Source organism: Limulus polyphemus, unplaced genomic scaffold (genome assembly GCF_000517525.1).
Source record: "Limulus polyphemus unplaced genomic scaffold, Limulus_polyphemus-2.1.2 Scaffold179, whole genome shotgun sequence".
Lineage (NCBI taxonomy): Eukaryota > Metazoa > Arthropoda > Merostomata > Xiphosura > Limulidae > Limulus > Limulus polyphemus.
In genome coordinates, this window is record NW_013665789.1 from 664,232 (window position 1) to 683,708 (window position 19,477).

The 19,477-nt window shown below is 31.6% G+C and overlaps 1 protein-coding gene and 1 long non-coding RNA gene across 3 annotated transcripts in view; one reads left to right on the forward strand and one right to left on the reverse strand.

Moving 5' to 3' along the window:
• Nucleotides 1–19,477, reverse strand: part of LOC106478096 (eukaryotic translation initiation factor 1A, Y-chromosomal-like) — a 51,936-nt gene that overhangs the window by 7,477 nt on the left and 24,982 nt on the right. Inside the window, exons 4-5 of one of the 2 annotated variants that reach the window (XM_013938614.2) lie at nucleotides 1,613–1,745; nucleotides 999–1,096 (exon numbers count right to left, since the gene is read on the reverse strand). In XM_013938614.2, coding sequence (XP_013794068.1) covers nucleotides 999–1,096; nucleotides 1,613–1,745 — 231 coding nt within the window. Of the gene's footprint in view, nucleotides 1–980; nucleotides 1,097–1,612; nucleotides 1,746–19,477 lie in introns of those variants that run through there. The other variant, XM_022381625.1, reaches the window with a different exon arrangement.
• Nucleotides 6,786–8,476, forward strand: LOC106478097. The gene is made up of 2 exons (XR_001292050.2): nucleotides 6,786–7,285; nucleotides 7,647–8,476. It is a non-coding gene; the product is annotated as an uncharacterized LOC106478097 (long non-coding RNA).

The window sequence follows — 19,477 nt, forward strand, 5'->3', positions numbered from 1 at the left end:
CTTCTCTATTTACTGTTCTATGTTTTAGAAAAATAGCTAAGAACTTGTTTCAAAATAGCAATAACCTATGTACATAAATAATGTATAATAATTGAAATGTGACTGTATTCTAGAAAATACTAGTCAACTAAAACACAGCCAAGACAAGTTACTTTGTACAGACCAAAGATTACCTTTATGTTATCTGGTACATTAGCATGAGTGCACATGAGCCACATTGTTGTAACTTCTCTATTGTTAGCCAGGCATGGGTGAAAGGTCAGTATAATAAAAATAATAAATATATATATATAAATGTATAATGTAATGAGATTTAAGCTATTTTGTCTAACCATTTGTTTTTGTATTATAATTTCTGTTCATTCTAGAATGAAAGAGGCATAATTTATGTTTATTTCCTAATTTTTTATGGTGGTTGCGAGATCTGATAAATTTACTGAACCTGTACAGATTAATTACTGAAAATAACAGATAAAATATAAATATATTTCTCCTGTGAAATTTCAAAATTTTCTGATGCATAAAAGTATTTTTTATCTTAAAATGAAAATTACTTTGCATGATAGATAGATAAGATGTGAAAAGAAAAAAAAAAAAAAGCATGAGAAAAACATTGCTTTACAAACCTTAACACTTAATAAAAAAAATTAGGTATTTTTCATATGAAAGCATTGTAATGTTTACTGATAAACTGACAAATTTTGTTAACATTCACTTAGTAATTTAAAAGTTATGGCATGAAAACTATAACAACCACAAAATGGTTACGAGTTCGGTCCCAGGGACTGAGCCCGGGTTGAAAGAGTTAAACAATTTATTTACAATGTCTTAGAATTGGTATGACATATTTCTGGAAAAATAATTAGATTAAGTGTACAAAATGTTAAAAGTTTCAATGGTATACCTTTTATACTTTTAGAACAAATCTGACTTTCATTAACTATATATTTCAATTGTGACAAAACAATCACTTTATAAAATTAAATGTTAGAACTTACATTATCAATTGCATCTTCATCTTCACTGACATCATCATTAAAGTCAATGATATCATCTACCTCTTCTTCACCAAATGTAACAGTGTCATTAATCTTGGCTGTTGAAAATAAATTTATAACCAAAACTTAATGAAATGAAACTTTTATAATACAAGTCAGAATATTTAAAAATATAAATTTCAAACACATATTTCTATTTCCAAAAAATTCACAGGTCAGTTTCAGCCTTTTTATTCTATGCAAATAAATGAAAGCTATAAATGAACAATACCTGTATTTACTTTAAAACTACAATAAAATTACCACACACGCACACACATTGTTACAAGTGTAAATAATTTGATGATCTTAAACACTCATGTTTAGAGTATCTTTTTCTTTCACCAATTCTGAAGTTTATAATACTTACTGCTACTTATGAAATGGTATTAGTTGTTCAATTCAATATCACCTAATAATAAAAAAATTTACCACAAAGAATGGGGCTTATAGATGTTGGGATTTTAGCATAATCATATTCACACTTTCCTAGACACTTTTTTTAACTTAAGTATAGAAATATATTTTGCATGTTACTGATTAAATATAGTAAAATAAACAGTCAAGAATAATACCATGTTCTGGCAATTCTCCATATGACTTCAGATTCCTGGCCTCATCTGGATTATACTTCAAGATGACATCAGCTTTGGCATCTTGGTAATCTCGTAATCCTATCAGGATAATGTCTCCTTGGTTTATCCATACCTATAAAAAAAAAATAGTTTTTCTACACTTATCAAAAGACTGAACAAATTAGAAGAAACTTTTGTGTTGGAACATGTATACGTTACAATCATGTAAATAAATAAATAGATTCTCTGATAGAAACATAACTAACAGATGATTAGCCCCATTCTTCATTTACCAGGTCAACAAGTAATTGTTTACCAAGGTCGCCTGCACAACTAATATCCATTTATGAAGATTTCAACTAGATAAACTGTTTATCACATAGTTAACTCAGTTATACCACAATCAGTGTTTATTCTACACAATATTCTTTCACTAGATAAATAAGGTAGAAAAACAATCCACAGAGAGATTATGTAACCACTCAAACATGACAGAAAACCAGTTAATTTAAATTAGCTAATCTGGATTTTAATATACATGTATGCACACATTCAATGGTAATCAAACGACCATATATCATATTAATTACCGTGAGCTTATTATCCAGTTACAACTGATCTACTTAATGTCAGGAATAATTAACAGTACGGTATGCCTACCAATCACAAACAGTGATTATCAATACAACTTTTTGTGAGCAGTATACTGAAGGAAAACAGGAGGAACATCACAGCCTTCACAACCTTATCATTCCACCACTCAAATACAGCCCAATAAATAGTCTATCGGTAATAACACTTTGAAACACCTCAATTATGTCACCTCCAGTTCTTCTTTTCTCCACAGATAAGAAGCTCAACTCTATTACTCATGGCTAAAAATTTCTTAAAGCAGTTAGCATTCTAATAACCAGTACGTACAGTATTGCAACTATCAAAATCATTCATGTATTAAGGAGATCAAAACTGCACATATCTTAAATAAAAACCTTCTTACCATTAAGTTAAAAACATGTTTTCAGTCCTTCAAACTATTAGCAATTTATTACATTCAAAAGTTTCATATACTTATTACTAATCACATTCCACTATTTCCTATTAAAATGTTTTAGAGACCATGACTAAAAGTATCTATAAAAGTGCAGCCACATTTTGAAAACTGCAAGTTAACTGTTTCTATAACACTTGCTGTCTACCTTACTGTTTTGAGACATGAGAAATAAAACATTAATATCCCTGGAATTAATTTGCTTCATTATTTACTTTTATAGACTGGAAAAAAAACAAAACAAAGTATATAGAACATGTTATACAAAACAAACAACAATATTAAGATATGAGTGACAATATTTCCCACAAGCAGGTCTTTACTCAATTCTCTCATTTGGACCATTCTTCACTATCATATCTAACCAGGCAGAGTTTGACTTAATGATAAGACATTAATATGAAACAACAAAACAATTTTATGAAGAAAAATTAGCAACAATTGAGTTAAAGTCAATTCTGGTTGCTGGTCCATTGGACCAACAAGTTGGCAATCTCACTAATCTATTTCTAAGCTCACTTTTGTGATTGAGTTATACCATGCAGCAGTACCAGATAAAACCACTAATACAAGTGGTAAATAATTGAACCAGGACAAATATTTTTAACATATGACATGCTATCACACACATTTACTTCTTGTTGCATTATTCCTACTGGATACAGTAATTCATACATCTTAATAAGTTTTGCAATTAATGTTTTTCAAAGCGTTCCACTATTAACTCGTTACTTCATTATAAACGAAACAATATAATGGATAATTTATGTATATCAATGACTACATACACAATAATTATTTCACAGTTTAAGACATATTCAAATATAATTCAGCAAGAATTACAACTTGAAAATCATAGGTAGTTTAACCTCCAAGAATTAAACTTAAGAGTTACGAGTAAAATATGATAATATAAAGCTAACATTGTAATCGATATTTATTCTTGAAATTTATTTTTAATAGTGAAAAATTTTTTTAAGTCCTATGATAAAAAAAAGTTTTACAAATCAAAACAGCAATTACCTAAGTAAATAACTTGAATAAGAAAAATTTATTTTATAATAGTAATTACAAGTTTGTGTAATGTCAGGCATAGTTCACCATTTTATTTTCTAACTTAAACAGCAAGTTATATTCTGAATGGATTTGGTTAAAATGTTGTCCCAGCTTATGACTGAATAAGCTGTATTTTATGCAATGGATCTTTCCATCAGTAGCTTTAGTTAAGGACTTGTAATAATTTGAATGAACCAATACATCACATTCATCTAAGGAGCACTACAATATGACCAATCTATTCGGTATTCAAAACTTCCATGTTCTTTGCATACATGTCTGCAGTTGTGTCAGGATGGATCTGTTATAACCCTGTTTGCAACAAGAAAACTGACAAACCATATTTATGTTCATTTACATCATGTCATGCATTATTTACATTCTAAAGAAGTATGGTCTATAACTTGTGCTTTATACCCACACTCTTAAAAAAACAGTGTCAATATTTGGCATGTTTCATATTTATACATAATAGTGAATGTAAAACTTTAATAATATTTTATAGCTGCATATTGAAAATACTTCCACAGGAAGGAATGAGACAATCAAAATTATTCACATCATACACTTGTTATGAAAACATAACCAGAGATGAAATTGCACATGCCATGTTCTCTCCTTACTGTATTACCTTGTTGTGTATCTAGTCAAGAACAGAGTAGTCCATTAGACATCTACAAAGTTATACTACCATGAGGGAATTTTATTTCTATGAAAAAAGGAGAGAAAAAAACCTAGCTTTAAGACCAAAATAAGAAATGTACTAAACATTTCCATCTGTGTATTTGAATCTATTAGGCAACACATCTTACCTTCTTATGTACAAAGTATCAAACTGCTATATATATATATATATATATAGTTATTTTTAAGAACTTTTGTACAAATATAAATTGGTAGCTTAAACATTATACATTTTTTGCCTACCAAGTATGAAGGACAATTATGTAAAAACAACACTGGCTATAGCATACATCTTCATAAACCATAGTGACTTGTTAAAATTAAGTTTTGGGCATAATTTACAGAATAACTTAATGTTATTACATATATATATATTTGCTTATAACTATTTTATACTGTATGGTCTGATGAACATCCACCAACTTTGTAACATTAGATAAAGAAAATTGTCAAAAACCAATCCAAGAACATAGCTTATCTGTTCATTATTGGTTCTTCATCATTAACTACAAGATAACAATGTTGTGGGACCTATTGGTCCATATTGGCTGTTCCATCCTCTAAACTAAATTAAAATAATTGAAAAATATATATTAAAGCCAACCCTTATCATTCATATACTTAGAGCTTTTTTCTTAAACTCACTTAAATTTACTGCCTCTACAACATCTGAATGCAACCCATTACAAAGGCCAACCACCCTTTTAGAAAAATGAAATGATCTTAGCTGTAGATAACTCCTGTCCTGCCAAAATTTATATATATGTGTCCCCTAGTCCTACTATTCTCACTGTTAAGTATGAAAAAAGATAATGCATCAACACTATCAATTCCATTTACAATCTTAAACACCTCAATCAGAACCCCCCTAACTCTTCTTTTATCAAGAGAAAACAATGAGAGATTTTAGCCTCTCCTCGTATGACAACCCCTCCATTCCATGCACTATTTTAGTAACCTTTCTCTGAATCCTTTCCAAAAATGCAATGTCTTTCGTAAAATAAGGAGCCCAAGACTAAACTAATAATCCAAATGTGGCCTAACCAATGAGGAAATTATAACCTCTTTAGACTTGTATTCATGAGCATGAATTCAAAATTTCAGATATATTTAGCAAAATCTTCCAGTGAAACACGTATCAGTTTTAGTAGAGATATATTGGTTTTATGTATGAAGTTTTAAAAACTAGGTCATCAATGTAACGTTGAGTAACCAACTGATGAAAACACATATCCATTCATAGTTTTCATAAATGTAAAATGGGAAATAATTCATACATTAGTTTCAACTATAAATTCAGGGTAAATTGTGTTACTTATTTCATACATTATAAGTAAAGAACTGGAGTATTTGGAATGATTGATCTATCAAACATTATTTATTCATTAACCACTTGCATAGAAGTAACAGTAAATTGCTTAGAACCACTCAGTTAAAAAAGTTAAACTAATTTAAGTAAATACTTGTAAGTAATGAAGTAAAGAACTTTTCTTTTTATTCTAAATCTTTGTAAAGTGCATTAATAATAACAGTGAGTAAACAACTGATATGTATTTTAGCATATTATATTTTTAAGGAAAACAAACACAAGAAAGTTAAAATTAAAGTTAGAATTCTGACAACTTGGTGCATTATTATCCACTATTTGAGGTGCTACACATTAGTAAGCACACTGCCCTTACAGTGTTATACCTCATTTATTTTAGAAACAATAAAAAATAGAGTGCCAGAGTGGCTATGCAATAAAGTTAAAATAGCTTGAACTTTTCTCTTAAATTGACTTAGTATAACATACCATACAGTAGACCTAGAATTTACAAATGGCATAGTATTCAGATGTGTGAACAGTTACTAGCAAACATTTTGTATGCTTGCTGGTATCTTGTTGAAGAAATTGAACTACTTTTGTAAATAGTCTTCAGTACTATCACTAGATGGCACTAGCATCCAGTCCGTCTACAGTGAAAAGCTAAGAACTAAAACACTTCTATATCGTACTACAAGCCTAGTGGTAATGTCTGACAGCTTGAATAAATTCTTTTCGACTAATTAATGTTTTGAAAGTTATAATTTTTAAAAAACGAATTGAAGAATATCGTAAAGGCGTTAAAAACGCTAAAGCGAACTTAACCAAATATGTATATAAAAATACACGAATCAACAAGAACAGCAAACAATGATCAGAAGAAGTGCAATGTATATAGTGACGAACATTCCAGACTGTACTGGGGCTCAACAGGAGAAACAGAAACTAACGGTTCTTCATATCGCCGCCAAACACAGACGCGATTCATTAGAGAACGCAATAAAGTTTGGAAACCAACTGTGTGTCGTCGTGGCAAGTTGTCAGGAGTGGTCGCGAGAGTTTCAACAAACGAAATATAATTATGAACATTAAGAAACAAACTCTACAAAACAAACATGTGACAGCAGAGTGTTGCGCAAATCAAGGTAAGTGAATTAGGATGTAGTCAGTAAAAAATGCTTGGGAACCACTGGTTTATGTTATCGGATACCACGGCGAGATGTGCTTTATAAAAAACGAACAACAGAATTCGTCACGGGAAGGAACAAGTGGAAGAACATATATAAAAAATACTTACAAGTCAGAAGTTAAACAGGTCAAAAACCTATACGTATTTCAGCTAATGAATAACAAGAAAAAAACCGATGTATCAAGATGAACCAATCAGCGTGTAGTTTTGGTTTTGCTTATGAAGTAACCAATCAGTAGCCAGAGAATCACATGTGTTTACATACAAAAAGCCGTGATTTTTGACAAGTCAGTCAGTCGTTAAGAAGATTTTCCAGAATTTTTATAGTTCTATTAGAAAAAACAGCCGTATTACAGTCAGAAGAAAATATTCCTTGTACGAACTCCTTGGGTAAGTTTAAAATTCCTATCTCTAACCTGATCTAACAACGTAGTTACATAATATATTGTAATTGAAATTCAACTGAGTTGAAATAATAGAAGATTTAATAAGCTTATTAGAGAATACAAATCGGATGTTAATAAACTTAACTTATTATTGTTAAAGTGTTAGGTATAAAGGGGAGTTATATCATAGAGTAATACTAGTCAGATTGATGGTCTGTTAATGTTAATACATCTTTTGGATGGCTTGATTAATGAATTATATCACAGTAAAGGGATAATGTAGATGTAAATATATTATTTGAATTGTTGAATTAAATGTGTAGTATTTATGTTACCTAATATCAGAATCCCTCTTTATTCTGAAGGTAAAGTTCCTTGAACTGGTGGCCTGAGTCGATCTACGACTGCATAACCTTGAACTACATAAATTTCATTTGTAACTTGTGTTAAACCGACCGATGTAAATTGGTGCAGTGCTCCAGGATTTTGGGGTTAGCCAACAACAGACTGTGAAGAATAAAGAAAGAAATTAAGCTAAGTTAGTATAAGCAGAAATAAGTAGGGATAAAATGAGTTGATATGGCCACCACTGACGGACAAATAAACGTGGGTGCACGAACCAGAGCTGACAGTTCTCGGCTTCACTCGATACTAACGCGGATTTTAAGTTTAACCCAGAAGAAAGGAGAATCGGTTAGTTCATATGGGTATAAACTGGAGGAGCTAGGTAACCGAATTCCTATGGTGTATAAACAACCAGATGATATGGCGGTTCAGGAAACTTTGAAATCAGTTTATGAACAGGGATTACTCAGTAATCCTGCTATAAGGCTCGTGAACGAAGCAAATACCACAGACGCAAGATTATCGGACTTAATTAAAGTAGCTAGGAGAGAAGAAAGACGCGAGCAGTCACTATACTCGTATGCGAAACTGAATAAGCCAGAGGGACCAAAGTGTTTTAATTGTGGTAAAATCGGGCATATGGCTAAAAACTGTTTTAACAGAAACAATATGCAGATAAAATGCTTTAATTGTGGAATAAGAGGCCACGTGGCGAGGAACTGTAGACGTCAGTCGAAAGCCCCCAAAGACCGAAACTTTTAGAAAAAGGTAGTCTACAAATACGGAAACCAGCATTTGCTAAAGCAAAAATATATATCTATATGTATAAGATAATAAAAAATATATAAAATAAAGAAAAAGTTTAAAATAACAAAAAAGAAATGAAGAAATATAAAATAAAAAATGTTTTTTTTTATTACTTCTTTTGTGTAGTTTTTCCCCAGAATTAAAGTTAGTGTATTCTATGAATGTATGTAATAAAATTTAATACTATATGTATTTTTTTTTTAAAGCTGGCAAAGCTCAAAATTCAATCTTGAAATGACGGGAGAACAAGCATGAATAATGTGGTGCCAAATTTTATTTTACAAGCAGGATATCGTACACTAAATTGTTAGGAATTAATCACACTATCATTCACATTTCAAGTTACCCAGATTTCAGTAAAGACTTTATCCTAAGTATAGGTGCATCAAGATTTGCTATAGGTGCAATATTATCATGAAGATGGAAAAGAACACCCGATAGTTTATCAAAGCAGACAGTTACAAATAGCTGATATAAATTATTCAGTTACAAAACAGAAATTCTTAGATGTAGTACACAGAATCAAAACATTCTGGAGTTGTCTGTATGGGAGGAAGTTCACTATTATCACAGATCATGCATCGTTAAGATGGCTAATGACATTAAAACATTAAAGTCCCCATAATCTAGGTTTGCAAGATGGACATTATTGTTACAAGATTATGATTTTGAAGTAATACACAGACCAGATAGAAAGCATTCTAACGTTAATGCTTTAGGCAGGATTAGAATAGGTAATACAGAAACAAAATAAATGAGGTAAAGTTAGTAAGTGAGGATGATTTAGAAGTAATTTGGGATTTAGATCACTCAATTAATGAACAGAAGAAAGATGAACTGGTAAATAAATTAAGAAACAGTAGTATATGGAAGATACGGAATACACGTTAGACTCGATATATTATGTAGAAAGGCTGACAATAACAGAAGGTTGCAGATAGTTGTACTACATAGTTTGAAAACTAGTCATAAACTTGTAATAACAAACCATTTTAGCACACTTAGTTTTTGCATAAATGTACAGTAGATTAAGTAAAATTATTTTTGTTAAACATGAGGAAAGATATTAAAGACTACTTTGAATCACACATGGTGCCAGAAGCAAAAACTAGCCCACACTTTATAAATGCTCCTTTACAAAGAGTTTAACTATGCTTTTCTACTTAATCGCTATGGATATTTTAGCCCCATTACCTATATCCTATGCAGGAAACAGAGATGTACTTGTAGTTGCAGACTACCTGACTAGATTTTCTGAGGAAATACACTTACCAGATCAGAAAATAGTAACAACTGCCAAAGCATTCACAGACAGACAGAGGTACTAACTTTATTTCCAAGTTAATCCTTTTGTTGCATAGTTCAGATATATCCAAACTACACAATCAAAGGGTTAAATATAATCATTGGTGTATTGTGCAGAGAAAGCATTAATGAGAGAAATTTGCAAATTACTAGGAGTTAAGAAAATAGAAACCACTGCTTATCACCCAGCTGCTAATGGAAAGATTCAACAGAACTCTACTACATATGATCTTTCAGTATGTGAAAAATATCAGAAAACGTGGGATAAACTATTCCTTTACTATTATAAGGTAGAGATGTTACCCATGCAGGAAACACTAATTCCTAGAAAAGTAAATTATGGCACAGATTATGACTACAAGGCAAAATTATTACAGCAGATGCAATTAGCATTTCAGTTAGCTAATGAACATTTGATCACTGCTCCTGAGCACAGAGAAACAAGTAAATAAAAAGGCACAAATTAGTGAAATAAGGTTAGTAGACAAAGTTTTGTTATACATACCAATAGTTAAAAATAGGAAATACTAAAAAACTGGCACAACTATGGAAAGGACCATTTAGAGTCACTAGACAAACAAGTCCAGTTAATTTTGAAAAACAAAAGTTTTATGGAAAAAATAAACAGTTGGTGTATGTGAATAGGTTAAAGAAAGTAAAAGACTACAAACCTTATTAGTATGAATGTTTAATTGACAAAGCGAAAACAGAAGATCAAATTAGAAATATACAAACACACACTGAGAGCTTAAGTGAGACCAAGTTATACATTGAGAATGAAATGACAGATACAGAAGAATCATACTTAGAAGATGATAGTGGTGTATTAGATTGTGAAATCATTACAACACAGAATATTCCAGTAAGTGACACCAGCAGTGAAAATATTGCACAAGAAACTGACAATGTGTTAAGTACACCAGTGACAACACAGGCCAATACAATAACCCATAATTATAATCTAAGTTCACATAGCCTAATAACAAATTACTCAGAAGTGACCCCTACAATCAGAAGGAGATAAGTGAAGTTTGCACCTCAAGTTATTGTACATAAACCGTGAAGTGACTTGAAAGTAGCTAATGCTGACTACAACAGAATGAAAGATAGTATAGTAGAAGCATTTAACAATATGATAGACTATTTGAAGAATCACAACTAGAATAAGTTTGTATATACTGAATATAGAAGTATATTTAATATGTTAGAGGATATAATTATGCAAACTAGTATGAGACATTCTTAAGTATACCAGGATCATTGTGATGCTTATGGTAGGAGGTGCAGCTGGACAGAATGTAAGCATTGTTCCAGTAGAAAATAAGGTGAGTATGGTATTTGTTGCCCAGAGCAAATTAGAAAGAGTATTGGATGAAATTGAAAGGTGATTACTGCCATACTTTAAAGTTTGTAATCCCCACACATAGTGATCAGACTGACGTGTATTATACATGGGCTGATGTAAAGACAGTTGCAATAAGAGATCCCTCAAGAATGTTTAAGCTATACAGAATTATACCATTAGCACTGAACAACTCTTTAGTTTTAATTAACTAAAGAGAGTCAAAACCCAATATATCACTGTTTCAAGTGATCAGCATACCTATTGTGAAATGATGGAAGAAGACATGTTAAGATGTATAGAGGTACCCATTCAAGTATACAACCGTAATGGAGTACCCATAGTAACTTATTTTCAGGAATTAGAAATAGAATAGCAGAACTATGTGAAAAGAGAGTAATTGTCCCTAAACCATTTTATATCTACAAGAACCAGAGGAATATGGTTGTTTAACATAAGGAATGAATTAACTTTATCAGTAGTATGTTCTAAATCTGATGTGCATCAATTTGATTATCAAACTAAGGTAGTTAAGAAACAGAAGATACCTAAAACTAGCAAGAAATTGCTCTGCACATGGACAAGGAATAACCTTGCCCTACAGTTTTAGGAGTAAAACTAGGTACACAAGTTAAATATACAAGTACCAGATCTGCAAGAATTATTAACAGAGAAAGAATTGTGGTTAATTAAAGATATAAATGTAGTTTCAGAAATTAAAGACCTGACAAATTGATAAGAAGAAACTCAACATTTGCCCTCCACAGAGATCAGGGTTAACTATTAATGTGTTTCAACAGCATTTAAATAGTTTGCAACAAAGGAAGAACAGGTTAGATAAGATGAAGTTATCAAATTTAGTGCTCATAACACTATGCTTAATTAGTTGTACTAGTAAGCACACTGTTATACAAAGCATGTGACAAACTGGCTTTCATTGGCAATTCACTTTGCACATTTTGAATTTACGTTATTTCACTTCTTCCATGCCAATTCACGTCACGCACATCATGTTTCGATCACATTGACTTCAAATATCGTTCCTCTTTCCGTCAGTGATTAAACTAATCCTGTTGATTTTGCCTATAACTTTTGATATATAATATTTGTTTTATAATTCACTGACCTCACCAATTCGTTAAACTAACGTAATTTTGTCATCAGTCTATACAATGTGTTTACCTCCTAATTAGATGGTTCGCATTCATTTAGTTTGACCTCTTCAGTAGCCTCTGAATATCACAACCTTTTGTTGCCTGGTTCTGTTCTTTTTTTATTTTTGCATAATCATCTGATTCAACAATGTGAAAACTCGGAACAACTCAAGATCGATCGTGAACGTGTCGAAACAATGGTGAAGAAATGAGAACTGGATACTGTTATGTTGACAATGGAAACCTTGAAGATTTTGGGTGCACCGCTTATCGTCGTTTGATAAACTCACTGTGTATAATATGCGGCTATCATGTGGCCTCTTCAGAACACTGCAACAAGAAGTGTTTGTGCATTACATGACTGGATCATGAACAGTTCTGTGTCTCATTTCTCTCGTCATGAATTTTGAAGATAGAGAAGAAAGAAGACGTCCTAGATTGTAGTTACAATATCTTCAATTTGATATAATTGTATTAGTTACATAATTGAGTAAGATATAGTTGTAAATAAATATACTGCGTACGAAAGGGATTGTGAATTAATTTTAATGTTAATTGCATGAAGTATGTTTATGGACGATTATTACGAGTTCATAATTATAGTAGGATATGTAATGAGGATTTAGATTAGGTTTCATTTTTTTAAATATGGATTATATTGTGTATTAGAAATATGGTCAATGCTAATAATCCTCATAAAAGTTATTGAGTAATGACATGCATTTTGTTTTTGTTAATTGTTTTGGTATTGAATAATCCAGTAAAGGAATATTAGAAATAATGATGTGTAAACATAAAATGATTACATTATATAATAGTAAAAATGAATAATATTGCGATTAATTATAGTCTATACTACCTAAGGTCTAGAACATAATATAATACAGAGTAAGAATATTTAGACGGATTATTGTTAGCATTGTTCGATACAACGAGAGAAGGTAGAAACATAGAAGTTTGGTGGAGAAATTTTTATTGAAGATAAGATTATTTTAAGGAGTTATGAGTGAAGCATTTGCAGTATTTTGAGACATTTTACGATATTTTCAAATGCTTCAAGCAGTGACAAATATAATCTTATAGAATTCCATGTATGACATATGTACATGCAATATGAAGTAAAGCTGCGTACATTTAATGCATAGAAGTTACACAAGGCCGCTTGACCAATAAAGGAAATGTACATGTCAAGCATAAACTAAAACGTATCCAAGGTGGTACTGAGGATCAACTGTTTATGTCAACGACATGAAACAAACGCAATTAGAAGAGATAAAGCGATGAGAAAGTTTATGTTAACTTCACTAGAAGAAGAAAACGAATTCTTTAAAAGGACTTAAGAGAGGAAATGAGACTCTTCGCGGAACTTTGATCTGAAGAAGACGAGGAGAAATACATGCAAACAGGCTGCCGATTTAGTCTCCAATCAAAACCAATTACTGGATTAGTTTTGGTTTCAAGAATTACGATGAATCAACAAAATTCATCCAATGAAGTGACAGATCTACTTGAGAGTTGAATGTATACATCGTAAAAATATCAAAATAATTTGTATAAAAACCCCATTTTGGGGGGCTAAAAGGTTCTACGGCGACACTTAAAAAACCAATAGTCCTGCTTCCAGTTTATCCTGAACCAATATCATTGATGAAGATGCCAACTCTTAATAAGTATTAAAATCTATCTCGCTAAAACTCCATGTAAGTAACAATTGCCAGCTTTCTCTCATTCGAACAATGCAGTTAGGAATTGGATGTAAATCGTTTAGTATTAAGAAATTTTTATGCGGTAAATTATGTCTCAGCAATTTCACTTAATGTGTTAACTGATAACTTACTGGCTGTATTAAAAAATCTAATGGGCATTGTTAAAAGTTGACTCGAAGGACAGTTAGTTACCTCCTCAAACTGAAGAGTTTCATTATTTTAACAGTGAAGATTTTCAAGATACCTTCAGTAATCTCGATGTAGCCGAGTATCTTAATTTTAATTAAAGTGTTGTTTATGTCTAATCTCAATCTCCAAGTCAATTGTTTATTCTAACTGTAAACATTCTCGAGTTAGTGACTCATGTACTCCACTCGCGACTGTAAAGATGGATTTCAAATAAATCTATTGATAACTGGATTTAAGTCGAACTCCATACGACTAGCCTGTCACAAATGTGGATATTACTACACGAATATTGAGTTAGGTAGAAAAAGGTAAATAACTATACAGATCCTTCAGATGACCGCATACTTATGTCATGCAACAGAGAATCCCAACAGTATCTGTAATGTTAGTTAGCTTAAATACCTAAAATAAGTCAGATTGTTGTGGAAGCTAAAGTTAATGTGGGGGGCGGGAGGCTCGCATATATGTATATCCTTTCGCAACTCTCACTAGCTTTTTTAGTTTTTACTAGTTAATTGTGAAAATTATTTGACTTTCCATAACTTTTGTATGTATCCATTCCTTACCTTGTTTGCTTGTAGAAATTATCTTATCATAACCTTCTGTTTAACTCAACTATTGATACTACCGAACTAGTTGCTTTGCACCAAAAAACGCCAAACAACAACCAAATTATAGCCTCGATCAATCATTATAACATCTTGTGTTTTGTTTCTGCCGTTAGAATATCTCATTTTCTGAAATGGTAGCCAACAAAAGTATGGTTTATTTCATTAAAAACGTGAAATTGAAGTTACTAGATGTCCTCTTTTCATTTGAAAAAAAAAGGGGGGGGGGATAAAAATATATCCAACTCAAATTACTTTATACACTTCCCCCACAAGAGAAACCTGTTTGGTACTGACATTTTCATGTGCCATAACACTTAAACAAGGTCATATATTAATAAGTTGTCTAAGTTGTGTGCCATTATCTTTGATCGTAGGTTGTCTAGAAAATTTGTACAGAATAAATAAAGTTAACATGTGACAGTTTACTTTGTACGAATTGGAAGGGCTTCTTCCCTAACATCTAAAAGTCACTTTTTCTGACACTGCAGTATAAGTGAAACGAATTACATACCCCATACTATACTAGTACAACAGGTCACGCGGTCACGCACCACGAAGCAAGTTACAGCTACATTGCACACTGTACTGGCTCTATAACGATAAAAAAATAGGAGGTCGAAAGTTTTTCAGTTGCTAAACAAGTATATTCTGTTTAGACAGTTTTCAACCCAATGAAGATTGATAATAACCCTGAAAGAACGAGAAGTACAAATGAAATAAATAATAAATAACACAAGAACAATTAAAGTTTATTTCATATATTTTATTCACGACTATAACGTATCATTATATTTCTTTACGACTGCAAACTGTGTGTGTATTTAATACTTTTCTCACATTTGTCAGAACACTTGCGCGTTCTCTGAAACCTTCGACATATCCACATAAAAACACTGACAGCTGATTTCAGCTTAACCGTCAATTTACTCACCTTGTAGCTCGTACAGCTATCAAAGTAAAGATTTCAGTTATACCATACCAAGTAATCAGTTTTCAAATAAACACCAAGTAATGCTAAACTTGACGAAATTTTGGTCTTTAGCCTTTCTGTTAAAACGATCACTGACAATATCGACTTTACTCCTAACAAACGTTGCTGTCATTCTTTACTGTCAATCATAGTTTTTTTGTTACCTTTTCAGAGTCCCAATTACAGGCTTACTATATTTTCGAATTGTGTTGAACTTACCGGAAAACACTTTGCTAAGATTGCAAAAAAATCTGTTTTTTATAACTATAATCTGTTCGTAACACATACTATTAGTATATTCCTGATTAATGCTGTACACAAAGTTCATATACCCAGCTTTACTATACATTACTAAACAGTATTTTGCATTATTGAAATTCAGTTATGTAACTAGTCGCACGAACTGAAAAATACTTTAATAAAAACCAGTATAAAACTAAAGTGAAGTTGACCTTGAGAACAAGAACATTCTTAATGTAACTGTGTGGTTGAAATGTAAACGATGTGTGGTGTTACTCTTATCAGCCTTCAATTAATTTTGACGTTGCTATCAAATATGATGACAATTATTCAACTAATAAAAAAATAGAATCGTATGGTAGTATAAAAATAAGACACACTGAAAATTGCATAGCATGAACTTATATTGATGAAAATAACAAACTTATATTTACATTTACGTTATAGTTATAGCCATTTTCTACAATTGTACATTTTATAAAACGTCTAATTACACCAAAAGAGGTTACGTAGTTGTGACTTTTTCTATTTACTGTAGTATAGTTTAACCAAGAACATTGAAACACAATGACACCAAAAACATATACATACAACAAATTAGCCGTGTGTTCATCGATACTATTAATTCAAACACACTGAGAAACTTTTTTTTATCACACCCGCAATATTCTTTGTTTTATAATGGCTTCGTTTTTTATTATCGGTCATGATTTATATCTTTGCTAGCTGAAAAACAACAACAATAAAACAAACAGGTTCCTCTATATGTAATGCGGTAAAAGATAAACTGTTAAGGAAAGCTTAATCATTTTATGTCCGTTGGACAATTATAAAGTTTTCTCATATAGTCATCTTCAGTTATTGATTTGGTTGGTTCAGTTGTATTTACTAACAAAACACGCCACAATGCCAAACGTAGTGGTAACACATAGTTTGAAAAATAATCATAAGTACTTATGACAACCAATTTGCATCCCACCTAGAATATTCAGTAGAATAAGCAAGAGATTCTTTTGGCCACGCATGAGAAAGGATATCAATAATTACTGTGACTGTCAAAAGCAAAAAAAAAAAAGTTCGTATTTAAGAAATGCCCCTTTACAAAGAATACCATTTTAAATTATAGCTACAGGCACTTTAGTTTCCACTCCTTATACAGGAAACAAGTATGTATTAATAGTTGCAGATTAGATATCCACATGCAATGTTTGTCAGGTCAAGAGCAGAAACTATTGCAAAAGCATTTGTAAACCACGTCGAATACTAATTTACTAATACCTTATTCCCTAATTTAATTTCACTAGTTTGTGCTTTCTCATTGGGTTCTTTTTCTCTGTGTTCAGCAGCTCTTCTATAAGCTAATAATGATAAAGGGATATGTTCAACTCGTGTTTTCTTGTCCTGTTTGCAATACTGTGATATCGTATCTAATAAGTTTCTGTTAAAAACGTTTCTACTAGTCCATCAGCAGCTGGATGATAAACAGTGGTTTCAATTTTCTTTATGCCTAATAATTTGCAAATGCCTTTCATCAATTTTGAAATAAGGTTTTACCTCTATTTGTCAATAAATATCTGGTATGCCATGCTTAGCCAAGAGTTAACTGCTCATACTGATGGGTTTTAGATTCCTTTACTTTTTTTAATCTATTGACATGTACTAGTTGTCGAATTTTACCGTAAATTTCTTGTATTTCATAGGTTAATGGACTCGTTTGTTTAATTACTATGAATGTTCCTTTCTATATTTTGCTAGCATTTTAGTGTTTCCCTTTTTAACTACAGGCGTTTCGTTATGGGCTGGGCACAATGAGTTTTATCTTTAACACAATAACTGTGTTGATTGTCCAATCGGTAAAACAAATGAATTATTAACCTATTCTTATCTATGACGCATAACAGAAAATATGAGTAATACTTTTTATAAAAATTTACGATCGGGTGTACAGGGTAGGCAAGAAGTCTGGACACCCTCCCTCTCCTCAAATAATGCTAGTGTCTTCATGACATAGGATATGTCTGTGTGTCCCACGTGACATCCTCCTTAGAATATTAATAATTAGGGGTGACCAAGGCGAAACTTATATTTTGTTTCATATCGTTCCTCTGTCACAATCAGTGTTCCCTCTAAGCTGTGCGGCCGCACAACAACCAATCATATGCCTCGCACATTCTCAGTAATGGTGACGAGTCTCGACACGTTGAGGCCCTTAACCCTGCAAGGAGGTTTAATGATTCAATAGGGATGATGGTCTAAAAACACCCCCCTCCCCCCAAAAAAAACTGATAGCGCACATTGCCTTGATACTAGTGCATAAGAAAAAATTCATTCCGCACATGGATTGAAAAAGTTAGAGGGAATATTGGTCACAAACAATACTGAAACGCGAATAACTAAACTGTTAACATGAACTTTAAATATGAGGGCTGCCCAGAGTTTTTGCCCACCCTGTAAGTTATCATAATAGTCTGTGTTTTGTTAAAAAAATGTCAAAAAATACTACGAAATATTAGAATGAATAACTATGTAAACGTTGTTAGACACTCGGATAAATACGAACGTGGAACTTTTGCGATGAAATTTTTACTGAGACAAAATCTTTTTAAGGGGTGGGGGGAATAAACATTCGCTGACTAACAAACGTTTTGAAAGTTAGAATTTTTCCAAAAGAAGTGAATATAGTAAAGGTGTTAAACATTACAGTGAACTTAAGAATTCGCCAGTTAAGTAAATGTGGTTATGAAAACGGTCGAATCAACGAGAATACCAAAGGAAATTTATGTAATCGGACAGCACGGCGGGACGAACTAGTTATAAAAACCAGACATGTGGTGATTAAACATACTGACGTCTATATCATTTATTCCCTTCAAAAATGTTTATCTCACACTTTAAAGGAACTGAATTTTTTATGATTATAAAGGTTTCATTTTAAGCTTTCCAAAACAAACTATTTTTATACATTTTCATTTTAAGTTTTCCAGCAATTTCATAAGTATCTGATACACTAAATAGCCTTACTATAAGAATTTATCAAAGTATTTCTAGAAGACAAAATATATGATATTTTTTCAAGTGTCTCATTTAAAACGCAGAAGCCCTACACACATGTATATGTAAACCAAAACACCAATAAAATTTACTTATTCTATAACTTCATGTTGTTACTTAGTTTTCTGTCTTTTCTGTAAGTCTCAGTAATAGTTTTCACTGTTTTACAATTCCTATGGACTTCAAACAACCAGTTACTTCTGCCCTCTTACTATTACCTGTTTAAAGTGGTGTCAAAAATTTTATAAAATATTAAAAAAAATTATGTTTTACATTAAATGCTCAAAAAGGGAAAGCACGAACATTTATGTTTAATTGAAAAGCACATTATATTAGAATGTTTTTGCTATAAATTATCAGTAAAATTATAGCCTGAAGAGTCACAAAACCAGTTGAAGATTTTAATAAATAGAAAAAAAAGAACAGTCTGATATTCTAGTTTTCTCTCTTTCCCACACACACACACACACACACAC